Raw genomic sequence first — 19,575 nt, 5'->3', positions numbered from 1 at the left:
ATATTGGGAGATTAATTCAGAGATATATGGAGGAGACAGGTTATAGATGGCCTTATAGGTCAATATTAGTAATTTGAATTGGATACGCTGAGGGAGTGGGAGCTAGTGAAGAGATTTGCAGAGGGGAGAAGCGGAGAAGTATTTAGTAGAGTGAAGGTTGATGAAGGGACGGATTCTGGAAATATTTTTGAGCTGGAGGTGGAGAGAGTTTGGATGTGCGGTATGAAGGACAGGGCAGAGTCAAGGGTTACTCCGAGGCAGCGGACCTCCGGTACGGGGGAGAGCGTGATGTCGTCAATTGTTATAGATAGGTCAGGAAGATCTGTGAGATGGGGGGAAAGATGATCAGTTCAGATTTGTCCACATTCAGTTTGAGGAAGCGGGAGGAGAAGAAGGAGGATATGGCTGATAAACACTCCGGGATTTTGGAGAGCAGAGAGGTGACGTCTGGGCCAGAGAGGTAGATCTGGGTATCATCGGCCTAAAGGTGGTACTGGAATCCGTGGGACTTTGAGTTGCCCCAGGCCAAGTGTATAGAGTGAGAAGAGTAGGGGTCCTAGGACCGAGCCTTGGGGGACTTCAACAGAGAGAGTGTGGGATGAGGAGGTAGTGTGGGAGATGCTGAATGTGCGGTTGGAGAGGTATGAGGAGATCCAGGATAGGGCGAGGTCTTTGATGCCAAAGGAAGAGAGGATCTGTATTAGGAGGCAGTGGTCAAGTGTGGGGAAGGCAGAGGACAGGTCTAGAAGGAGGAGTATAGAGTATTGTCCATTCGCTTTGGCTGTGATGATTTAAAAATCAGATCTAAGGAGCGCAGGGCTGCCACAGTTAAGGCTTTCTGTGCACATTTGCTAAATTGTTGATTTGATGATGGATCATTAGAGGTTCCGTAGAATGGTGGAGTCAAAGCCATAGATCTGATCCAACATTTGCCTTAGCTCAATTAATAAAGTTGGTATAGCAGACAAAGTTTAGTTCTAAATTAAGAATAAATATGTTAAATGTCTAAAAAGTGCAGATCTTTCGTCAGCAAGAGAACGTCAATGTTTTAAGATTTTCCTTTATGGGAAAAAAAGGAATGGGCGTCGTATAATGTTCCATCCATCTTGCGTAACCTTTTTTTTTTTGTTCTTTAATCTTCAGAACGAAATGTTACAACCACAGTGGTGATAGGTTACTGATGTCTGAAGTGGGAAGCCCACCTTTAAAGGAGTTATCAACCAAGGGGGCGTTCACTTTTGTAAAGAAGTATTCCTTCTTGCCAAATAAAATTTGAGAAAAAAGGAATCTTATCTCCCACATCTGCGTCATTAGAGTGATATCAGCGCCGGGACTCCCGTTGCTCAGTTGACACTTATGCTACGTGAGCCCTGCAGCCATTCAGCGTCCACTATTGGGCTGTTGCGCTCTCACTTCTTCCTTTTGTCAGACATTTGCCCTAGGGAAGTGAGAGCCCAGGAGCCCAATAACAGACGCTGATTGCCTTCATGACTCATGGTACATTACAATGTCATATAAGCACCTAGAGACCCAAGGCATACATTGCTGGAGCAACGCCGGTGTAGGAGATGAGTATATGGGTTTTTATTTAACAAGGAGGGATTACGGTACTTCATTTAAAAATGACTTTTCCCGGTAGTGGAAAACCCCTTTAACATCTGAAGACCTATAAAATGGATATGCTATAAACGTGTGCATGGTGGCTGTCCGAGTCGGCACGCTTGGCAACTTTCGTGCCTCACAGCGGTCTTTCCAGGAGCACAGAACCTGGCTTCATCATTCTCTGGATTAGTTTCATATCAAAAGTGTTAAATGTGAGAAAAATCCCTTGTCGTAGAAAAAGCACCGACTCATTTTCGGCCATTGTGAACGCCATCAAACAAATAAGCAGTGACTAATCTGCAATAGAAAGGAAACAGCAAAAAATGTCATGTTCTTTGGAAGCCTGGCTCATGTTGAGAAGAACAATTAGCAGGAAACGGGAATAAATATTTTTCTACATCTACAAGAGGTATCTGCTACATCATATGTTACGCTGATGGCTCATGCTGGTATTTTCATGTGGTTTTGTTAATTTATCACTTTCCTATTCTTGTTTTATATGACGTTTTTTATGTTTTAGAAATGGATATAGATCATTAAAGGGATCTTCATGATTAATGTGAATAAAGCAAAGCGTATGCTATCTTCGATCATGGTTAACCGTTCACATATAAAATGAATCTACATAAAATGTTGTTTAGCTCCTTTAAATACATTTTATTATTAATTTTGTGCTGATCCTTCGATCGTCTGTATTTTAATTCAGAGTAGCATTCATTGTTCTCCTGGCTTCAGAGCTGAAATTTGGCAGCATTCCTTCCTTACTATCATGGCGTACCACCAATAGTGGTCACTATGAAGCCCGTGAGTTGGGGGGTGGGGGGCAGTGCCTTTCATAATAAAAACTTAAGAAAAGGGAGTCTGTTGGCAGAATTTCACCCCCCCAAACTATTCATATGCACATGTGGCTCTTTGAGAGACAAGTCCAGCCATACCTTTTACATGGCCTGTCCGTTCCTTTTTATTGAGACAACAGGATTTGAATTGTTAAGCAAGTGAGGCTGAAGAGCTATATGTAGAGCTGAAGCCTTTGACACTCCAGCTCTATTCTCCACTCAGTGCCAACTCCTCCTGCTTGACTAGACGACTTGCCTAGTGTCTCTCTTCATAGAGTGTGTTTGTCAAGCAGGAGGAGACTAGGCGGAGTGAGAAATAAAACTGGAGTGATAAATAGTTCTTCAGCCTAATTTGCATCTATCTCAAATCAAATTCTGCTTTTTCAGTAATGGAGAAATGCACTGGCCAGGTAAAAGTATTGCTGGACTTGTCTTTGAAAGAGCTACATGTACATACACAGCGGGTGAAATAAGTATCAAACACGTCACCAATTTTCTAAATAAATATATTTCTATCCAGATAAATTAAAGCAAACCTGTCAGCAGGATTTTGCTCATTATACTCCAGACACTGCCAGGTTGGCGCTCTTATACTGATTCAAATGATACCTTAGTTGATGAAAGCCATCTTGAGGTTGTTGTGTAATATACAATGTATATCAGCGTACTGGAATAAAATATAACTTAATATATACGGTAGATTAAAAAAATCAAAAAAACAAACATGCAAAAATATCTGAAATGCAAGGTGCTAAAAAAAAGAGACAAAGACAACACAGTAGAGCATACAGGGTTAACACAATAGTTTACTTAGGACTTATTGGGACCCTAAATCCTTTAGTTACACCCTGAATATGGCAATCATTGGTACTCTCTATATCCAATACCGTACAATGGTTGTACATCATATCCTTATGAGACAGATACATGTACTGAAACAGGCCATCTATCAACCCCACATCCGTAAGGGGCCACAACTTGGAAGGTTCTGTTGACCGCCTCATGTAGAGCGTTCCCTTAGTCCCACACAAATCATTACCCTGGTCCTAACACATTTGCAGATTAATAATTAGCAGGTGCTGCACACAGTAGCCTTGCCACGTAAATATATTATGTCATGTCTCACAACTCATCAGTGGACTCTCATAATTCTCATAAATATTATAAGATCATAACCCGCGACAAATGTGTCATAAGTAGTGATTAGCGAGTAGTGAAGTATTCGGACTCGCTATACTCGTACCGAGTATACCATAACACTCGGGTATTCGGTACGATTAGCGAGTCCAATGATGGTCAATGGAAAATGCGAGAAATTGTCTGCTGGACCTTACAAAGCGGTCTGGGGGCTGAGGAAAAGGCTAAAAAATGTGCAAATGTTAAAAAAAAAAAAAAAAAAGTATGCTGTAAACAAATGTATATAACATGGGGGCACCGGGTCAGGGGCTGCACCAGTGGTTTTACACCACTGCTTCACTAGAATGTACAAACACTAATTGAAGTCCTGTGGTTTTTTGCCGGCAGAGCGGGGCTCGTACACCACTTACGCAGTGCCAGTGATATATCAGAAGTGCCATAAGAGCGAGTGATGATGGAGGCGATCTTCTGACAGCTACGTGTGTAAGTGGTGTAAGTATTGTGTTAACCCTGCTGATGTATGCTTCACTGTGTTGTCTTGGTCTCTTTTTTCAGCACCTTGCACTTTAGATATTTTTGTATGTTTGATTTTTGGAATTATTAATCTATATATTAAAAGTTATATTTTATTCCAATACGCTGATATATATATACAATATTGATTGGATATATCCATTTGCTACATATCTAGGTTGTTGTTTAATCTTAATTTGTAGTTTACAGTTAATGAGTAAATGTAATGCCCCCGGAGAAGCTGGTGGCGAAACGCGCGTCGGGGTGAGGGGACGGCTGGAGCACAATTCACGTGGCAGATTATTTTCCTACAGGTAATATACCATCTATGGCCACTTATATGTTAAGTTACCGCTGGGTATTACATTTACTGACATGATATATGGTGTTTGCTACCAGTATCTCCTTACATGGTCAGCCCTCTTTGTATTGCATTTAGAGGAACTGCATAGATGGATTACATACCTATTTAACTCTGTGTTTATATCTATAAATTGCCTGGTGACATTTTAAGTTATCCTGTAGGTCTACCATCCAGTGAGGGGCCTGTTTTTATGTAGTCTTATTGCACACATTGATATTTGTTTACATTGTGGTCGATCATCTACTATAAGGGGGGGTCACTGTACTTATATCCACCCTGTGCAGCTACCCTATTTATACCTTATGTGATACTCATCTGTCCCCCTCTGGCAATTTGTGCTCCGCTTCCCCTAAACGGCATTTTCTGCTTTCTTATCAAGTGAGAGGTTTTTAATTATTGTTTATCTCTCAGTATTTTGGGATCTCTTCTTATTCCTGTGTTAACCCTATATGGGAATCCTGTTGTTTCATTGTATATGAAGTGCCCCTTCTATGTTAGACACTTGTTGATCTAAGATTCTTAAAATTGTATAACGCCACAAGGTTCCGCAGCAATTAACTGCACTAAGATGGATTGTTCAAAAGTCGAAAAAAGTGTGAAATACCAGCGAGCTTTGGGTGCCCCATCGCCACCAGATCCTCATATAAAGATTTAATTGGATTTTCTTTTTTCAATAAGACGCCATGTAGCCATATGAGCAACATCCGGTGGCCATGTTCCTTGTAGCTGAATTTATCTGTTAAGAAAAGAAAATTACAATAATGCATTGTTACATTGTGTTGATATGTGGCAGCATTGTGCCATGTGACTTTTGCAGGTGAAAACACACTTTTTTAAAAACTATAAAATGCATAATAATGAAGCACAATGTAAAATCGTGGCAAATCAAGGTAAAAATAATGCAGCTTTAGAGTTCTCTCCTGAGAGGAGGGATTGTGTTTGGTGTAAGCCAAGATGGACAAGGTCATGGATTGATTTCAGCCAGCACAATGGCAGTCCTGATATCAAATAAGTCATTTTACAAAAACTGGATCCTAAGAATACACAGTCCGGCAGCTGGAGTCTTCTATAGGAGTCCATCAGGAAAGACAGCCGTAGTAACCAGTTACTCAGATTGCATCCCCATCAAAACATTGGCTCCAGTGCATTATTTGCAGTTTTTGTAAGTAACCTTTCTTGTCTTGTAGTATTCAATACCAGTTTTTGTGGCCAATTCATCAAAATGGCGCACACGGTTAACAAATATTGGGCAAAGTCAAAACTGGTCTTTATTTTTGTCCTTATCCTTTCTTAGTGCAAAAAGTCGTATGGTTTGCAAAAATTTCCCCAAAATATAATAAATACGTAAAATCACTCCAAGGGATGAGCTGAACTACCTTTACAACAAATTTTGCAACTATTCGAAAAATCACAAATGATTCAGGTGAAACCATATGGAAACCTCAGACTTTGCCCCAAGGGCCAACAAACAAAGTAATAACAAAAACTTGATTCCAGCTCATCCAGTTGCTCTATGCTCATCCACCTGGGGCTTAGCCACCGGCCTCGCCCTGGCCTCCCATCAAGGACAATAGAAAAAATTGGAGACCGGCTCAACAGGACTGGATTTTTCTTTTTCAAAAGAAAGTATAGTGCGTACAAAAGAAAATTTTCATGATCGACATGACCCAGTCGACGCGTTTCGACTGCACTAAGCAGTCTTACTCATGCATGTATGAAAAACCTCCTCTGTAGTCACTAATGTTGCAATATTTCAGCTTAAATTGGCACTTTTATTAAACCCTCAGTTGACACCTGAAACTTGAGTGAACGAGAGAAAATAAAGAAGCGGTTCTCTTCATATTTTCCAGGCCTGCCATTCCTTTTTAATGTTAGGCTAAATCCGTATACATGAGATAAATGTTGGCCAAATGTTCAGTCAGCGGACCCTCATCTTTCCCAATCCCCTACACGTGACTTCTTGGCTAGGATGAGCAGGTATGCATTTTCAGTGGAAATAGAGAAAGCGTCTTCTAGACACTTCAGCCACTGGCTTAAATACCCTGAAAACAAAAGTAACGAATGTTCCAACAACTCGATCCTTATCTTTCTAACATTGTCACGGGTTTTCTGCGATAGAGAGGGACCAGAAGATCGCAGCATCTGATTTTCACCTCACTATCATATTAAATGGTGCAGTTAGCAGTGCAGGGGTTAAACTGTTCAGCTTGGAATCCCCGTAGCTTTACAGCTTGGGTGATCTCAGCTGATCAGTATTGGCAACTTCCCTCTCCTATATATACTTGCCTATGACAATCTGAATTGCCAGTGTTATTCTTGTGCTGCCTGGCATGAAGTGAAGGTGTCAGTTGTTGGTAGTGGCATTTGGAGTGTTGATGTGTGATTGTTACTTGGTGTTTCTGCTGTGTGCAAATCCTCATCCTCTATTTTGTTTACCTCCCTTAATTCCCATGTTCCTATCTGTTGTCTATGAGTGCATATTTGTATGTTTAGTAGTTTCATTTATCCCTGTATGTTCTACCTTGTTAGTCTGGTTTGTGTATATACATACACTATTACTCCCCACTTTCCTGGGTGTGGGAAAGGGACATATATAGGGCTGGATCAGAAGTTCAGCAAGGTATGTGAGACCGGCGTCTTCACCATCAGAAATAATCAGGGAAGCAGAGATAGCTAGGGCGCCCCACGCTTTAAGGACAGGGTCCTCGGGTATTCCGACAACAGAGTTGTGATAAACACCCTTTGATGCACACAATTCTTGGCGCAAATTAATAGCATAAATTTCAATTTCAGCGTATACAGAACAAGCAAGGTGGGCACTACAAATATATACTTTCAAAGTACTCTAACAAACAGTATGGCTAGTAAAAGACAAAGAGGAGTACAAAATATGTCGAGGATCACCAATAAAGTATAAATCTTCATTAAAAGATAGGACACTAAAAAAACCTCACGTGCATCACCCAACCTAAGGCAGCTTCATCCGGGTAGATAAAGTGTCATGAGCGACTGACCTTTATAGCGCAGTGTGAACATATCCGCTATTCTAAGTATTTTTTGCTTTATTATTTATGGTGTCCTGTCAACAGATTTTTCATTGGAAATTTGACTTTGTGGTTATTGTTCTTTTGGTGTAGCAGAAGGGTGTTATCTTATCATAGACACACCTTACCAAAATCATGTATGTTTTTAAATGCTTTTAATAATGTTCTTTATTTGGTGCCCATCCTCTCAATAAAGATTTATACATTATTGGTGAACCTTGGTATATTTTGTACTATTATTTGTCTTTTACTATTCAGATGTCAAATGTACCATAATCCACAGATGAATTTTTGCTGATGATTTTTTCAGGAGCATGTGAAAAATATTTGTTAAAATGTCATCCACTGTACTCACCTCAGTCATATACCTGCTTGGTCTGCCCTCAGAGCATTCTCTAGGCGGATGGAAATTGAGAAGCTATAGTTGGTATCAATCTACCCGAACTCCTACCTTTGGGCCACCACATCAAATATGCTGGGCCCAATAACTTTTACTAAGATGATCTGGGATACATGTTCGAAAAAGTTTCCACCAATGTCTGAACATTCCCCGATGACCCCTTTTCTAGGGATGAGCAGACCCATGGATGTTTGGGTTCATCATGTCTGATCGAATTTTATTTCAAAGTTCGGTTCAGGTACCAGAACTCTACCCGAACTTGATCCCAAACCCCATAGAAGTCAATGAGGATCCGAACTTTGGTGCTTTAAAATAGTCCTAGTGTAAGGGCTAGGGGGCTGCCAAAGGAAGCAGAGTATCCCCACAGAATTTTCTCTCTCGCTGTCCTATCACTGACTTCTGGGAGAAGGCCATGTCTGGAATTCAACACCGGACAGTAGGTGTCCGGTACGAACCCCCGAACTCTACAGTTTGGGTTCGCTCATCTCTACTCTTATCTATTTAACCATGCAATACCTGATAGTTTGTAAAACAACTTCATTAGACTGTGGTTTAACAACCAATTTTTTTGCTTTACAGATATAGTCGGCTTACACAATAGGGTTTTATTAACTCTTGAGACTCTACAATCTCGCTTTATCATACCAGTAAACTCCTGTTACCGATATGGGGAAATTAGACACTACATGCATTCCCCTCTTCTCCTTCCTCAAGCTCTCCCAACATATATATTTCGAAAATTTATGTAGAGCAGGTGTCTTCACTAAAGAGTTTAGATCTGATATCTATCGACTATTGCTTATCCCTTATTTACGAGATCACACGAATCAGCCTTCTATGAGGAAATGGGAGAGATTTGGAGGGGGGTTATTCTTGTCACCTGATACCTGTTAGGGAGCCTGGAGGAGGGCAGATAAAACCTCCACATGTTTCATCTACAGGGAAAATCAATTGCTTTACTTACTCAATATCCCGCCATTTCAAACTCGTTAACTTTTGATGCGCATGACCACGGGGGCTAGATGTCTGATAGCGTGTAAATGGAAGATGACTCAACCCCCTTCTAATAATCAGTTGCTTGCACGCGTTCAGGACGTGTGAAATATGGAACATCTCACGGCTCTATTCAATAACACAACTGACCGTTTGGAAGCGGTCTGAACTCTGTGCACACACTGGGTACAAAGAAATTGCTAGCGGTCAGGGCTATGGAAAGTAGGCCTGTTTACCTCCTTCTCCCCCCACCATGTATCAATGTCTTGTCATGTTATCTATTCAGGTACAATGTTTGATACAAGCAATGGGTTCTTCAGTGTTGAGTCAAAATAAGATGGAATGTTAGGTAATACTTTGAAAACTGTTGTTTTTTTCTGTAACTTTATGTATGAAAGATTTAATAACACTCAGCTATAAAAAAAAAATATCATCTACTGTAATAAGCTGCAAGTTTTCCACCCACAAAATCGGATGGAAAATTGGTAGCGTATCTTCCACTAGTAAATATCCCCTAAATATATTCAGAACTTACATAAGACCCAACACTTTGGTAACAAAAAACCTAGAAGATTCTGAATTTGGCATAAAAGAAATTTGATTTTTGACACTTAATCTGAGAGCAGCTTGATATAGAGGCAGAGACCTTGATTCCAACAATGTGTCACTTACTGGTCTGTTTTCTGATTTCTGTAAAATCACTGTTTTAGCAGAAGGAAATTATCATTTGAGGGCTACTAAACCTGATGCCATGAAGTCCTCCATATTCATGAGCTCTGTATAACATCACCCATAGAAATTGGCAGTTTTCTGCCTATGCACAGTGTACACAGGAAGCTGCAAATCAGTGGTGTGGGCGGGGTTATACAGAGCGCAGCATTCAGAGAACTGGTAGATCTGCAGCAGAGAAAACACAGTCTATCAAAATTGCAGCAAGCAGTAAAGTAAGGAATTGAGGGTAAACTGATTAAATTTGCTGATGACACAAAGCTAGGACGGATAGCTAATACTAGAGAAGAGAGAGAGGATTCAAAAAGATATATATATAAACTGGAGCAGTGGGCAGCAACTAACAGAATGGTTTTCAACACGGAAAAATGCAAAGTACTACATCTGGGCAATAAAAATGAAAAAAGCATATACAGAATGGGAGGAATAGGGCTAAGCAACAGCACATGTGAAAAAGACTTTGGTATACTTTTTGCCCGTTCGTGGATGATTAAAGCTGTCACCTTTAATCATATTCCCACAACTCGCACATCCCAAACATGGGATGGGAATGGGCAAAAAGTTCCTTATATAAGAAAGATATACATGTTCTTCAAGTTTTGTTATCTATTTGATTATTTGCCCATGTGGGCTTATGTATGTCGGTGAGACGAACATGGAGATTAGGGCGCAAATTAGCAAACACAAAAGCACCATTAGGACTAAACTTCTAGATCTTCCAGTGCCAAGGCATTTTTTTGATTGCAAACACTCTGTCAACCAATTGCTATTTAGAGTCATTGATGGGGTCCCTATTTTGAGACGGGGTGGTGATAGGGTTAAAATACTGAAGAGGAAAGAATTAAGGTGGATTTCCACATTGGATACGTTGCAGCCAAAGGGCTTGAATGTGGATTATAACCTACATATTTACATTGGTTGAATCCTCACCACTCACTAAGAGCATTGGCATCCTCTATTATTGTCAATTGTGTATAATGAGGTTTTTATTAAGTTTTAATTTTTGTTTGTGTTATAGGTGGCGTTTGGGAATGACTGGAGGACATGGGGACTGAATAGTCCTGAAAATATTTTTTATTTTTTTTGTGATGTGTTCTTTTGTTGTTCGATCCCCGTACCCTCTCTTCTTCCTCATATGCTACTATTGTAACATTATTATGCAATAAAGATTGTTATGTAGCTTTGTTGTGATGGTGAGGTTATACTGATACTGTTATATGGTAATTGGTATATTTTTAATTGCAATTTTGTGTAGGTATTGCTGCCTAGATAATACCATGGACTTGGTAATGATGGACCTATGACCATGTGGTTTAGTTGGGCTTGCTGGCGTCCTGTCAGAGATAATAATAATCTTTATTTTTATATAGCGCTAACATATTCCGCAGCGCTTTACAATTTGCACATATTATCATCACTGTCCCCGATGGGGCTCACAATCTAAATTCCCTAGTCTTTAGAATGTGGGAGGAAACCGGAGTGCCCGGAGGAAACCCACGCAAACACAGGGAGAACATACAAACTCCTTGCAAATGTTGTCCTTGGTGGGATTCGAACCCAGGACCCCAGCGCAAGGCTGCAGCGCTAACCACTGAGCCACCGTGCCGCCCAGAGATGGCAGGTTTGTTTACATGACTGGTCATGTGATGGCCCCTATGATCTGACGGTCTCCTGCGGCCTTGCTGGCAAACATGAGTCTTTTGTCTGGCTCATATTGTGAAGATGGGAGCATATGCGCATGCGCGGTCAAGGGTGAACGGAGTGGGGCTGACTCTTGTTGATTGCGTCCTGTCTGGGACACCGCACATGCGCGGTGCCTCTGATGTGGTTGATCGCGAGATTTCGCCCGTGTCTCTGTTCCATCTGCGGCTGCGCGGCGTTACTGCACGCCATCCGGGAGCTGGTATTTCAGGTATCTAGGGCAGCGTCCCTGTTACCCTCCATATGTGTGGGCATTTGCTATAGGCTGCCTGTTTTGGCGCCAACGCTAAGAAGCGCTTTCATTGCTTGAGGGGAGTAGATATGTGCGCAGGAAAGTGGTGCTTTATCACCATAGTGATTGCTATGCTGTTTGGCGATTGGGGGATTGTTTTTTTTGAACATTGTTTGCAATAATTATACACCACTGTCTGTTATATTTTTGATACTTCCATGTCTGTGTAATGCATTGTATATTATGCACTGATGGTTTTATACACTTGATGTCTTAAATGATGTGATTTATACATATTTTGACTAAGGGGCGTTTCCTGAAAGGTGATTGGTAAGTCCACACCATATAAGGTCGCCCTAGCTGCTATTTGATGTACTTGAAAAAGACCATGTTATGGTCGAAACGTTGTACTGATGTATTGATGGCAGAATAAAGCAACGAAAACTCTTTTCACCTGGATTGGATGCTGCTCCTCCTTTATGTTTTGAGAGTCTTTGATCCTGTCGGGCAGGGCTGTGGAGTCGGAGTCGGAGCTCATCACCCAAAAGGTTTTTGAGCTCATAGATAATGTTTTCAATATCAAAAGCTGATTAGAAATCTGCTCTATCTATCCATTTATCCATATCTGTCTATCCATATCTTATCTGTACCAAAAAGATATTCGCTCTTTTCTGAACTTGCTCCAGACATCAACAAACTGGAGCAAGTTCAGAAAAGAGCGACCAGAATGGTGACCGGTCTGCAAACCCTGTCTTATGAGGAAAGGTTGCAGGATTTGGGAATGTTTAGTTTGCAAAAGAGAAGACTGAGAGGAGACTTAATAGCTGTCTACAAATATCTAAAGGGCTGTCACATTGTAGAAGGATCAACTTTATTCTCATTTGCACAAGGAAAGACTAGAAGCAATGGGATGAAACTGAATGGGAGGAGACACAGATTAGATATTAGAAAAAACTTTTTGACAGAGTGATCAATGAGTGGAACAGGCTGCCACGAGAAGTGGTGAGTTCTCCTTCAATGGAAGTCTTCAAACAGAGGCTGGACAGACATCTGACTGGGATGATTTAGCGAATCCTGCTTTGAGCAGGGGGTTGGACCAGATGGCCCAGGAGGTCCCTTCCAACTCTACGATTCTATGATTCTATGATTCTAAGAATGAAAGCCGGGTAGCACACAGACTAACGCTCCTTTTTTTTTTTTTTTTAGCACCAGTCAGGTACACCTCATAGCTGCCCGAAAGGACGCCCAGGACAGGCATTGCTCGTCTTCAGTAACACATCAACATCGATTGATAGTTGGAATAAATAGACTGCATTCACCACATCGTAAGGTGCAGGCTTTATTTTCAGGTGTAGGGGTGTGCAGTATAAGGTTCTGCAGCAGCTGAGGTGTGCAGTATGAGATTCTGCGGAACAGTATGAGGTTCTACCCCCCGCCCCCCCCCTAGTTTTCATCCTGGCTAAAACCATTTCTTATAGATATGGCGAACCCTCAGGTAACCCTAAATGAAGGTCAATGGACACAGGTGGCTGAATTGAAGGAATTGCTTAATCGCCTATTTACCGTGACTAAAAAATTACAAGCTGAGGATTTAACTCCTGGCATTTTCATAAGGGAGTGGAAGAACTTGCTATTTTGCCTGTCCCAAAGAGGAGATTTAATCGCAAATGGCATTTCTGCTTCAATGAAACGGAGAGAGACACAGCTATTGGAAAATAAAATTTTTCTGGCAGCTGTTTATGTGGACCCGAGTCATCGTATATTGCTTGATGATCAACAGCTTACTAAAGGAAAAGAAGCTCTGACTGAGGTAGCAGTTAGGATGAGTGGCCTACAGGAGGACTGCCAGGCGCAAGAGGACTTGGGTCCTGACAGTGCTACTGCTGCCATATCTTCATCCTCATCAGATGAGGATTTTGACTTTGACAAGTATTTGGATGACATGGAGCAGGCAAAGCGTTGCTGCAAGGAAAAAGATTTCACTCCGTCTCCTATAGCAGCAGATTGACCATATTTCAGCAAAATGTTTCACTTGCTCTCAAAGAAAAAGAAAAATTCAACCGTTCATCAAAACTGACTGTGCATGAGGCAATTCCTTTATACCAGGAAATTGTTAGAGATGTTGCCCATGTGGTTACGGCTTTGCCTTCAACCCAAGTTACTGTAGAGAGGTTGTTCTCTGGCCTTAAAATTATTAGGTCAGATTTTAGGTCATCTATGAAGGAGGATCTGATGGAGGCAATTCTATTTCTTAGAACAAATTCATAGGCTGCACAAATGTTATTTAGTATGTTTTTGTTGAAAACTGTTTTTGCCACTTACATAGTTTATTACATAGTGTTATATATATATATATATATATATATATATATATATATATATATATATATATATATATACTGTGTGTGTGTGTATATATATATATATATATATGTGTGTAATCGATATTATAGTGTATTACATATTTACAATTTATTACAGCTTTTTGTGTTCTAAAGTTGTATTCCAATAAATATATATTATGTTCTATCTAAATGTCTTGACTATTGTATCATAAAAATGATTAAATGTCTGATGTTCACATTGTACTACAATAAATTTTTCACTTAAATATAAGCAATATGTGTGGGAGTCGGAGTCAGTGGAAGGGAAATTGAGGAGTCGGAGTCACAGGTTTGGCTTACCGACTCCACAGCCTGCTGTCGGGTCCTCGGATTTTTGGAGCGTGCATTCCATTTATTTATCTGTGTGCTGTTGTCTGCATCTACAGTCTGCAAACCCTGTCTTATGAGGAAAGGTTGCAGGATTTGGGAATGTTTAGTTTGCAAAAGAGAAGACAGAGAGGAGATTTAATAGCTGTCTACAAATATCTCAAGGACTGTCACATTGTAGAAGGATCATTTTTATTCTCATTTGCACAAGGAAAGACTAGAAGCAATGGGATGAAACTGAATGGGAGGAGACACAGATTAGATATTAGAAAAAACTTTTTGACAGAGCGATCAATGAGTGGAACAGGCTGCCACGAGAAGTGGTGAGTTCTCCTTCAATGGAAGTCTTCAAACAGAGGCTGGAGAGACATCTGTCTGGGATGATTTAGCGAATCCTGCTTTGAGCAGGGGGTTGGACAAGATGGCCCAGGAGATCCCTTCCATCTCTACGATTCTATGATTCTAAGTGACACATCGCTGGAATCAGGGTGTCTGCCCTTATATCATGCTGTTCTCGGAAAAGGTAGCAAAACCCTAGTGACAGATTTTCTTTTAAGTCTGAAAACAGGAAGAGACACCTAACCGATTATGCACAACTGTTACCCAATGCCAGAAATGTGCTCCAGTCTGGGATAGACATACATTCTTGGAGTACGTTACGCCACTGGTGTAACATATGTATTTGACAGGCGGTGTGACCACACCTCGGGATATTCATGTCCTGCCAATATTGGCGTAGCTGGCCAGGACTGGCGTGTACATGCCAAAAGTTATATGATTTTTTTGCGCAGCTTCCAAGTTGAGCAAAAATATTGCAACTTATTAAGGTGTTTACATTTTATTGTTCTCCCCCATACTTTTTACATTAGAGTACCAAATGTTTTTCTAACTGATACATTGCTTAGAGTCAATAGCTAAAAAAGTCCAGACAGTCTACCTGCTTTAGTAAAAGAAAAATATGGTAAGACTCACATGGATCACATGGATGTAAGAATGTAGCCTTAGATGTGAACAGAGTAGAAATTAACAAATGGAAAACAAAAACTACAACAGATATAAGTCTCCAACGTTACTGAGCTATTCACATGGCCTTGACTGTAACTGGTTAGGACTATGAATTATTCCAAGAGAGTGTCACTGAATCCTCATACTATACCTGTCCACTGCATCTCAATGGCATTAATCTGCCGTTCGGAGAAGTTCCACACCTGAGCCAACCTCTTCCATTCCTCAGGCTTCAGCTGCTGATACGCCAAGTTCCAGAGAGCTGAGCGGATCTGACCAGTCTTCGACAAGTGATCATGTTTGAATGTCACAGGTCCCTCATGGCTAACCTCTTCATTAAGGCTCTAGCCAAAGCAATGGAGACACATCAAGACAGGACTTAACAAAATTGAGCAATGATGCCAAAATCAGTGAATAAAAGCCTACCAGGCGCTCCATCGGTGAGATCTCTTTCTGGAGTAAAGTGAAGGTAATCACATTTTTGAGCAGGTTTTTGCTAACTTGAGAAAGATAAATCATTCTAACTACAGATAAAGCAAATTTATCACATCGTCCAAGAGTCTGAGACAGGAGAACGTCCTGGAGTGTCCATAAAATCTGTAACACTCCATAATACTATAACATTGTGCTAACGTCTTGAGTGATTTCACCGTCATTCACAACATTCTGTACAAGTGCGGCCTGATGCTTCATTATGGCTACTGCCTAGATCTAACTATGTCTTACCTCCATCCACGTGTAATATCGTTCAGCTTTGATAATCATATCCACGATGAGGGTGTGATTGCTTCTTGCCGCTGTATCAAGTGCTGTTTTGTTTTGCTGCAAACCCAGATATAACATTTAGTAAAAATATAATGGTAGGAAAACATGATAATGCCGTAGTTATGTGCCTGCCTACCTTTCCCGAAAAATATACCCATGTTGCCATGGAAAAAAAAGAGAAATTCCAGCGCCAGAAATGGAAAATTTAAAAATCCATTTTATTGTGCCAATGCATATTAAAATTCCAGCAGGTACAGCATATCAGTCGGATGACTGCAGAACAACGCGTTTCGACGCCTCAGGTCTTAATCATGTTCTCATAAAATGGATTTTTAAATTTTCCATTTCTGGCGCTGGAATTTGTTTTTTTTCTTTCCACTATTTATTGACTGCCTAGTCAAATCCGTGCGCAGGATTTGGATTCTACCAGCAAGGCAGTACGGTGAGCTGGATTATTTTCTCTCTTTTTTTTTTTTACCATGTTGCCATGGAGGACCAACGTGTTGACTGAGCGAAGTAACCATCCCCCCACCCTCCACCACCAGCGTGTCAGCTACTGTAGAAATACTTATATGGAGAGGTTGCATTAGTGCCACATAGAAGGCTGCAGCCTCAGAGGTGCTGTACTTGGGGCAGCCAATATGCCACCGCTCGGCACTTCTGATACTCCAGGCTTTTACAATCTAAATTGGGATTACTCAAGTGACTTCACATCCACTTCATTAAATATTTACAAGTATTATGCAGAGATGAGTGGCGCTACATAGACTGATTTTCGCAGAAGCAATACGTCACAGAATGTTTTTTTAGGAAGTTCCTGCTCATGACCGAGTAATTGATTGATGAATAATTACTTGGAGTGAATAATTGGTATTCCGGGAACTGTATGGTGGCCAGGCTTGGACTGGGCCACAGGGTAACAGGAGAATCTCCCGGTGGGCCCCTGTGCACATCTGGGCCCCCATCCCCACTATGGGCAGTGCTTGGCATAGTTCACTTGATTCACTCTGTACAGAAAAAACATCTCATCATTCACTAACGAAACTACCCAGTTTATTATGTAGAGATATAGGTAAATTTGTGAATGAGGGGAGTGTAATATTCGTATGCAAGTGAAAAGTGGGCCCTCAAGGTAAATGTTACTGGTGGGCCCTTGGCACCCCAGTCCGACACTGATGGTGGCAGACTATATTTGGGAATGATAAGTCTTAGGCACAGTACAAGAGTTCCTGGGAATAGGTTGCGTTATTTTAGAGCCATATGGCATTATTTTGGCTTGCAGAATGGTAACATTAATTTGTACTGGTATTTCTTGAGTGGTTATCAGCATTACCTGGATAGTTATTGGAGAAAGTCCTAAAGAATAGTATGGGGTAAATAGTGAGGGGCCCAAACTACTCTCATTGCTTTGAATCTCAATTATAGTCTCGCTACATGTACCAAAATTCTGGTTTTGGTTGCAATAAAAAAAACCTCTCTTACCTGCCTTGCACCACATTTTCTATGTTTCAGACACATTTTTGGATACACTCAACTGGGTATGTGGCCTATTAAAAAGGTTGTAGTTTGACTGTAAAGGGGTCGTAGCCCAAATTATAAATCAAAATTGAGCTAAAATTTTATGCAACTTATTGCATCAAATTATGCTAACTAGTAGCTTAGAAAGTGAAGTTAATTAAGCCACCTATGTACTTTAGATAGCTGTTGGCCAAACGTCGGTTCAGTTGGCAGCTAAAACACCTGAGGCTGGTTTCACATTAGCGTTTTTTTGTGCAGCGCATCGTGCGCGTCTATGAACATGTGTCATGCGCACCTATGTTTAACATGGCGTGTGCATGGTCTAGTGTTTGCACGCGTTCGTATGCATTTTCGTGCGCATGCGTTTTTTCGTCGTGTGCGCCTAGGCGTGCCCAACGCAACCTGTTGCATTTTTGGGTCCGTCCAACAACGTAAAAAAAACACTTGCGCACGGAATGCGACAAAATAACGCATCACAGTCTATGGGAACACAGGCGTGCCCATGGACATGGGCACGCCTGCGTTGGAAAATGCATGCGCTATAAGAGTTAACATGGCTAGAAACTGGTTAAACGAAGCGCTGCGCTAAAAATTGCTAATGTGAAAGTAGCCTAACACCGCAGCGGTTGCACTGCCGAGAGCTTCTACGTTCTCTACCACAGAGCCATTGCCAGACTCCTTGGTGACATCTTATCTCTTAGATAACAAAAGGATCGGTAGTCCGAAATCAGACATACAGTATCCATTTTTCCCCCCGATATCATCTGTATGGAATTAGACTATCGGCCGAGTCCATCTATATCCGTGGGTTCGGCCAACATTAGTCTAATGTGTTAGGGAGCTTTAGACTGAAGGATTTATAGCTGTGCCAAATTTATCAAACAACATCAATAATTTTGATAAATTTGGTGGCTTTAAAACTGCATATTCAAAGTTTGCATTTTCTAAGGGCTTATTCACACGTCAGTATTTTATCAGTGTTTGTATGCCAAAACCAGGAGTGGAACTTACAGAGAAAAACTTTAAATAAGGCTGTGTGCCCACGCTGCGTTTTTTTTAAGCATTTCCGCCAGATCAGACGCTGCAGAAACGCTTAAAAGAAGTTTCTAATTAAATTTAATGCATTTTTGGCTTTTTGTGCCAATGCATGCGTTCTTAAACGCTTAGAAAACGCTTAGCGGCTAAAAACGCAGCATGCTCATTATTTTCCGCATAGCTGAGCGTTTTTAGCCATTTCCAATGTTCCCAGAAACCGCGCGGAAAAAAACGCATCAAAAACGTGCGGTTTCTGGGAAGGAGTCCGGTTTTCTAAGCGTTTATAAACGCTAACGTGGGCACATAGCCTTAGGATACAAATACTAATAATAAATACTGATGTATTAATAAAACCTAAAAATTAGATATAATGTCTGTAAAGCGCTGTGGAATTAATGGCACTATATAAATGAGAAAAATAAATAAAAATAAATAAATAATAGAAGTAACAAATCAGCCCACTAGTGATGGGTCATTCGTGAACGATGGCATACAAAGAGCCAGCTCCCTGCTGTGAACAATGGGAGCCGACACCCCAGTGAAAGCCACTGAATTCTCTGAATGGCTCTCATTGGGCATAAAATTCTGGGGTTCGGTTGACGTAACTCTGCCCATCTGTCCCAAACCCTGCCCATTCATGAATTTAATTGGCTGACTGTAAGTAGGCGGAGTTTTGGCCATCTTTGCGCAGAGTTTTGGCCACATTCGCGTCATTTTAAATATGTGTTCACATATTGTAAACACATATTTAATAGGGATTCATTTAGGATCCAAAAGAGCCGGCTCTTCTTGGTGAGCAGAGCCGCCGAGAGAGCCGGATCACCAAAAAGAGCTGGACTGCCCATCACTAGCCCACAGACCATTACCTTGTCTGCAATCCTGAGGTCACAGCCAGCTATAAGAAGCCTTTCCACCAAATCAATGTTCTTAAGTTCAGAAACCAAATGCAAAGGAGTCTGTCGTCTCTATATTCAACACAAACAAAATGAT

At 41.0% G+C, this 19,575-nt stretch overlaps 1 protein-coding gene across 1 annotated transcript in view; it reads right to left on the bottom strand.

Annotated features, from left to right (window-relative positions):
* The window catches only part of ANKDD1B (ankyrin repeat and death domain containing 1B), a 101,162-nt gene that overhangs the window by 3,846 nt on the left and 77,741 nt on the right, over positions 1-19,575 (bottom strand). The window contains exons 11-14 of the mRNA XM_073584105.1: positions 19,452-19,550; positions 15,994-16,089; positions 15,419-15,611; positions 5,057-5,188 (exon numbers count right to left, since the gene is read on the bottom strand). Of these exons, the coding sequence (XP_073440206.1) occupies positions 5,057-5,188; positions 15,419-15,611; positions 15,994-16,089; positions 19,452-19,550 (520 nt within the window). The remainder of the gene's footprint in view (positions 1-5,056; positions 5,189-15,418; positions 15,612-15,993; positions 16,090-19,451; positions 19,551-19,575) is intronic.

The sequence above is a fragment of the Dendrobates tinctorius genome, unplaced genomic scaffold (genome assembly GCF_039654945.1).
Source record: "Dendrobates tinctorius isolate UK_male_01 unplaced genomic scaffold, ASM3965494v1 ptg000083l, whole genome shotgun sequence".
In the NCBI taxonomy this organism is placed as follows: Eukaryota; Metazoa; Chordata; class Amphibia; order Anura; family Dendrobatidae; genus Dendrobates; species Dendrobates tinctorius.
Note: the sequence above shows the minus strand (reverse complement) of the source record. Positions and strands in the feature narration are given on the sequence as shown.